We start from the raw sequence: 6,951 nt of genomic DNA on the forward strand, positions 1-6,951 counted from the left end.
TTTTGCTCACCATGTTATCTCTAATACTTAGAACAGTACCTGGCACACAGTAGGTAACCATGAACTATTTGCTGAATGAATGATGTAAGAGGGAGCACAGCCCATCTGAGTAACTGAAAGGTCAGTGTGGCTGAAATTCAGAGAGCAAGGAGGAGGGTGGCATAGGACAAGGCTGAGGGGCAGGTGGGAGCCAGGCCATGTAGGGCTGGACGGAACACACTGGGGACTTTTGTTTCCATCCTAATGGGATGCCATTCGGTGTTTCAACATGGCATATCATGGAACGATTGGGGTTTCCAGGGTGACACTACTTGGGGAAAAAGAAGTAGAGCAAACAAGGAGGGAGTAGTTAGGAGGGTGTTGCAGAAGTCCAGTAAAAAGGGAAGGTAGCTTATTCTGGAGAGCTAGCAACAGAGGTGGAAAGAAGTGGACAGGCTTGAGATATATTTAGGAGGTAAAAATGAGCAGAGCTTGGGTGATGGACTAGGTAAGATGGCAAATTACAGAAATGTATCAAGGACGACTCTGGATTTCAGGTTAATGCAACTGGACAGGTGATGGCATCAACTGATCATTTAGAAACACTAGAGGTGAGTGAGGTCTGGCAGTGAGGTGGACGTGGGGAAGAGCACACGGTCACTCTGAGCCTTATTGAGCTGAGTGCCTGCGAGACATCCAGATGGAGATGTTCAGTAGGTAGCTATGTTGCAGGGTGCGGGTTTCAGACCACCAGTGTGGACTAGTTATACAAACACTAGCATCACATTCTCAGAAATGGAGCTGAAGCTGTCCGTATATGTGTGTTCAACTGTAGAAGAGCTGGGAGTAAGAGATGAGGGCTCAAAGCTAACCCTTGAGAAACTCAAATATTTACAACTGGGGAGAGAATCTGGAGCTGGCAAAGGAGACAGAGTAGGTCAAGAACCAAGATGGAACTGGTAGGGTGTGGTCATAGAAGTCAAGGTAAAGCAGGTGCCCAGGTGTGTCCAGTGTCACTGGGAGGACCTGTGAGATGAGAGTGAGAATGGTCTGCCAGCCGGATGGCCATGTGTGTTACTGCTCTTCAGTAACTGCGAGTTGGTGGGATGATGGAGGTGAAAGGCAGATGACAGCGAGATGAAGAGAGAGTAGAAGGTGAGAACACAGATACAATTTCTAGACTTTTTAAGGTGTTTGGCTGTGAAGTAACAAGCTGTGGCCGAAAGAAAAAGCGGGTGGGTGATAGAGAGAAGGGTGCTGGTTAGATAGATGTTTCCTCTTCCCCTACTTGGCCTTTGTGCCTCTAGTTTCTTTCCCTGCTACCACATCCATCCTGCATAAGGCCTCTGATAGATATAAAATACTAAAACCTTCCAAAAGGAGGACATGACAGCTCTCCTGTTCTGCCATTTTATTTCATCCTACCACAGCCTAGCTCACAAACCCCCAGGACTGCCAGTTCCTGAAGATCTTTCTGCCTTTCCCCAAGCTAACGCTTCATCCAGTACATTCTTTTCTATTCCCTGGCCAGACCCATTCCTCACCAACAAAAACAACCAGATAGCACTAAATAAAGAGAATATGCCTTGCTAGTTATTCTTCAGCCATTAACACTAATTTTCAGAGAAGTGTCATGACAAAGTAGATAAAGTAGAAGAAGATGCTAAAGTTAAAAAACACATGACAATATGCCATATGTGGTATGACCTCTTGCAAAAGGGAAAGACTCCAAGATGTCAACAGTGTTATCTCTGGGTAGGGAGATGGCAGATTATTTTAATTTTTTCTTTATGCTGTTCCATTATTTGCAACATTCTAAAATGAACATATATAACTCTTATAAATAGAAAAAGATTAATATTATTTAAAACTCAAACAAGTAAAGTATTGATTTACTTATTGAACAACTGCCTTCCACTATAGGTGCAGAAGCAACCAAAGAAGCATAAACAACAGTCCCTGTGCTGATGAGTTCACTACACTGCTGACAGGTATTGTTTTGACTGACCAGTATCCATTCCCCTGCCTTCTGAAGGGGCATCCTAATTTTACCTCCAGGAAATCATTTTTCCCCAGCTCTGGATTTCAGTGGAACTTGTAGCCTAGGCCTAGGCTAGTTATTCCATTCCATTCTTTGGCTAGAGGATTGGTTCAAGGATGCCCACATGAACCATCAGGACAAAGAGAACAAGGGAAACCGAGGATCAAGCAGGAGTGACTGGAAAAGTCCAACTCTCTTGATATGGTCTAAATATTGTAATGATCATCTATCTCAAAATGGTCTCAGAGAGGGATGATGCCTCTCTCCCTTGAGGGTCTCAGAGGGGGATGACCCTTCTCTCCCATGAGGGTCTGTTGGAGTCACCACTGAGGGGGTCTGTCCTGCAGACCCTGACTCAATGACAGATGAATAAACTCACTCAGACGCAGATTTTCAGTGTAAAAGCAGGCCGAGTGTTCATGGCCATTTAGAGGTACTCGAGGACAGTGCTGTAAAGAGATAACAGCCACCGCAGCCCCGACAAGCTGGCCTCTCTGGCCTTTATTTAGCACACATTAAATAACAAAACCTTTGAGTCAATACCACTAGAGTGAAGAGATTAAAGGACAGGTTCTGAGGCCTAAAGCAAATACCATTAGTGGCTAATATCCCTGGTGGACCTTGCCCCAAGAGAGCCAACCAGAATGATCCAAGGTTATAGAATCACATGAGTAAACAAGTTATTCAGATAAACTCTCCCACATTTCTTAGCTATTTGCTTTTCTTATCAACTAAAGGTAAAGAGGGTAAGGCTGCCTTCAGCTGAAACTTCTACTGAAACTATGCAAACTTCTTAACCTTCCAAGAAGGTTTGTGACTATATTCTACAACTTTCTCTAATATTTTTCCCTTAATATTTTTGCCACCATCCTGACTGAACTCCCACAGGTCTCAGAAGGGGATGACCCCTCTCTCTCATGAAGGTCTCAGTGGGGAATGACCCTCCTCTCCCATGAGGGTCTCAGTGTGGAATGCCCCCTCCCTCTCATGAGAGTCTAAGTAAAGGATGATCTCTCTCCCATGAGGGTCCCAGAGGGGGATGACCCCTCTCTCCCATGAGGGTCTAAGTGGGATGACCTCTCTCTCCCATGATGGTCTAAGTGGGGGATGACCCCTTGCTCCTATGAGGGTCTAAGTGGGGATGACCCCTCTCTCCCATGAAGGTCTCAGTGGAGAATTACCCATCTCTCTCATGAGGGTTTAAGTGAGAGATGGCCCTCCTTTCTCATGATGACCTCAGTAGGGGTTGACCTGCTCCTCTCATGATGGTCTAAATGGGGGATGAGTCCTGTTTTCCTGAGATGGTCTAAGTTTATTGTTGCCTCTTTTCATGAGACAGTCTAAGTTGTTGATTCATGAGACCAAAACTGTGGAGACCCATGCAGAGCATGTCCGTCAAATCACAAAGAGCAGGAGAAGATCCCTGAAACAGTGTCTAACTCCTAAATCACAGATATTCTTGTAAGAGATAGTTTAGTTAAAGGAGTAAATAAATCCTGCTTTGCATAAGTCAGCTTTAACTCGTTTTATTTTTTTTTGTCTCTTACACCCAAGGTATTTGTCAATTTATACTGCTCATAAGAGCCTACCTGTGCACACAATCAACTATTATCCAAAGTAGTAGGTACTCGATGAGAGTGAAGGCAAGGATCTGAACCCAGGCAAGTAGCTGATTCTATTGTGGAGCTCAGGGGATGTTTCCTAAACAAGTTGTAAATGGCAGAGTCTGAAAAGGAATTCCCTGCACAGCATGTTCAACAAAGTGCTGGAGCTGACTGCCACTAGATTGTTGAATCTTGGTTGGGGAGTGACAAGAATAGAGGCTGGGGCTAGATTCTGAAGAGCATTCTGAAGAATTTATATTTTAATCTAGAAATGAATTATGGGGGTTGAAGAGTGACAGGTGTTTTGTAATCTAAACAGCGATGGGCAGTGGAAATAGACTTGAGTGGGAAAGACAACTGGAAAACCTATCTCCATGCCTTTGTTCATGTTTCCAGTATGCCCTTCTAACAAACTCCTTATAGGGGACATTTTATTCATCCATATATCCCAAGCTCAGTACCAGGGAGGTCTTAATCAATGTCTGCTAAATAAAGATGCGAAGGAAAGAAGGAACCCACAGCCTCCCCATTCCTCAAGTGAAATCTACTTCAAAAGCCCCACCAGCTCACACCAATTCCCCCCCAACTCGTGGACCCCCATATCTATCCTCCCTTCTTTGACTTGTTTTCCTGGTTTTCTCAATCCAACTGCATAATGAATGCCCTGTACCATTATTTAACTACTTCATGCACTTCTGTCTTGTCTTGCTAATTATGGAACAATCACTGGAAAAGGAAGCACATCCACTCAGGCTGATTTCTCCCCAGCTAGACCCAAGAAATCTACCTGCCTCAAGGCTCAGCTTCCCCATAGATTTAAAGAACCTAAACTCAGCAACCTTGTGGTTTAACTTAATAAGATGTTGAATGTCAGTATTCAAAGTTATTAAAATACTAGATTGCACTCCTCCTCCCTGTTTATCTAAATCTGCTTAATTTGTAGCAAAATAATAACGTATACTAGGAATGGCATTTTTAAAGCACAATTGGGCCCTGCTTTATCATATTACCCAGCCATCTGTGACCCTTCATTAGAGGCATTTTGGAATCTAGCTTCGAAGCACTCTGCTGAGTGACAATGGCAACGCAAAAATAGTACTGTGGCTTTAAGAGCCTTGCTGCTCTCTCATATATCTGGTCCATTTTTCTTGCACAGTAAACTAAAATGGTCAAGTGCTGGTTCTACCTACAAAACAAACTTCCTAGACAGTATTCTAGATAATTTTATGATGATATGCACAGGTTTAACAAAATGATGTTGCTATAATTGTCTGTACACACACCCAAACATGTATGAATTAAGACCATCTACATGTTAAGAGTCACCTAAACCACTCACAGAATTTTACATTTAGTGGAATGCCTGCTAAAGGCTCTTCACTATCTCAGGCTACATCACAGCATACACAGTGTCATGACAGAGAGTGATGGTTCTTGGTTGCAAGGGAAAAGGAGTCAATTTCATTTTTCAATTGAGTGGCAACTGAGGCATCACACCAGGCTCCGGCGAGGCAAAGCGAGGAGCCCACAGAGCTATGCTGGATTCTTCTTGGCCTTTCCTTTTAAAAAGCATCACTATCACCCAAAGTATGCTTCTGATCTCTTTGTATTACCATCCTGACAATTTTGATGCCCAAATCCCCGCCTAATTGAAACGTCTTTTCGTTTTTTCCGCTGCTGAGTTCTGCAACCTGAGTCTGACGAGAAACATAAATTTGCTCCCTGGAACTTATTTCAATGCTAGCACAGCTCACAAACCTGAAATCCCACCTGTCTGAAGGGCAGACCACAACAGAATTGCAGAGGTAACATGATATCTGCCCGTATGTTATTTTTCACGTGCAGTAACCATGAAAGCTAACACTTAGGAAGCTGACCTCTATCGGGAAAATCAAATTAAACAAGCCTTTCCTTCCTGGTTCCACTCGCCAAGGATTCGACATCGGGGTTGTTGGTTTAACTTCCCTCTTCCCCAGAGGCGCTTCGCCCTCAGGCCCCAGCATTCGCACCGGCTCCGGGTCCTGCCTAACTCGGCGATGGGGAAGCTTCGTCCCCAGCGGGGGGACCGGGAGAAGGGGGCTGCCTGCGGGGCGGGGAGGACAGTGGTTCCCAGCAAAGGTTTTGGAGAGAGAAAGAGACCGCAGGGGAGGTGGCTGATGTCCACGCCCGAGCCAAGACTCTCAAATCCCACATCAATTCCCCGAGGCGACTCTCGCCATCGCGCGAACGGCACCCATGACCCAAGCTCCGCGAAAGCCCCACGCGCGGAGGCGCCGGTTCAGCCCCGGCCGCTCGGCCCTCCCGCCACGGCGAGCAGGTGCCGGGCGCTTACCCAGGGCCCAGGTGCAGCTCTCCTTAATGGCTTTGTACTTGCTACCGGACGCCTCCTTCTGCAGCTTCCTCAGGATCTCTTCCATCTTGACCTTCCAGGCGCCGGGCCGCCGCCCACAAGGAGAGAAGCGCAGGCAAAGCGAGCCGGCACCGGGACGCCGCCGCTGTCTGGCCCTGGGCGCCTAGGCGGCCGCCGCGCGCGCCCCCATGCCGCCCCGGCGCGGCTGCTGATGAATCACGCCCGCTCCATGCCGCGGGCCACGTCAGCCCCGGGCCCCGCCCGCCGCTCCGCCCCGCCCGCCAGCCTGGGTCAGGTGCGCTCTTCTCCACGGCCGCGGCGGCTGCGGGCTGGGGCCGGGGAGCGAGGCTGGAAGCCACTGACCCGACCTCCGAGGCAGGCCCCGCGGGCGCCAGGCTTCGCGGAAAGGTGGGGGCGGATGTCCGGAGCGGACTCGCAGGCTGCCGGGAGGGAGGGAGCGCCTGGCCGGCGGCGGGCGCGGAGGGAGGGGCCTCGCCGCGGTCCTCGCACCCCCTGCGTCCAAGGTGGCCGCGGGCGGCGTCGGAGCGGTGCAGTCCGGACCCCGGGACCCCCAGCGCGGTGCAGGCGCGGCGCGCGCTGCATCCCGTCGTCTGCAAACCAGAAAATTGGTGCGTTCAGTCACAAACAGCACTTTGGGCCACTCCCCGTGCCAGGCTCGAGCGATGCAGCGTTGAATCCACTGTGCCCTTGCCTGCAGGGAGCCTCCAGTCAGGCTGTCGACACCGGCTGGGCGGTAGGCTGCGGTGGGGCTGGAGCAGAGCTGGATACCCCCAAGGAAACCGGGCCCAGGGAGGCTGAATTACCTCCCAGACCAACAGGAGTTGGACGCCAAACACGTCCTGAATCCAAAGCCCCTGCTAAAAACCTCTCTCCTCCCCTTCCCGTCCTCTCTTGGCACTGAATTGCTGCCCTATGAAACATGGGGCGGACCGGAGCCACCGCAGCAGGGGTCTTCT

The 6,951-nt window shown here is 48.8% G+C and overlaps 1 protein-coding gene across 2 annotated transcripts in view; it reads right to left on the bottom strand.

Annotated features, from left to right (window-relative positions):
* Nucleotides 1–6,165, bottom strand: part of ARFGEF3 (ARFGEF family member 3) — a 176,530-nt gene extending 170,365 nt beyond the window's left edge. For both annotated transcript variants that reach the window (XM_017530437.2, XM_017530435.2), the window contains exon 1: nucleotides 5,957–6,165. In XM_017530437.2, coding sequence (XP_017385926.1) covers nucleotides 5,957–6,041 — 85 coding nt within the window. In that variant the 5' untranslated portion in view covers nucleotides 6,042–6,165. The remainder of the gene's footprint in view (nucleotides 1–5,956) is intronic.
* Between the last annotated feature and the right edge of the window lie 786 nt (nucleotides 6,166–6,951).

Source organism: Cebus imitator, unplaced genomic scaffold (genome assembly GCF_001604975.1).
Source record: "Cebus imitator isolate Cc_AM_T3 unplaced genomic scaffold, Cebus_imitator-1.0 Scaffold65, whole genome shotgun sequence".
Classification (NCBI taxonomy): Eukaryota; Metazoa; Chordata; class Mammalia; order Primates; family Cebidae; genus Cebus; species Cebus imitator.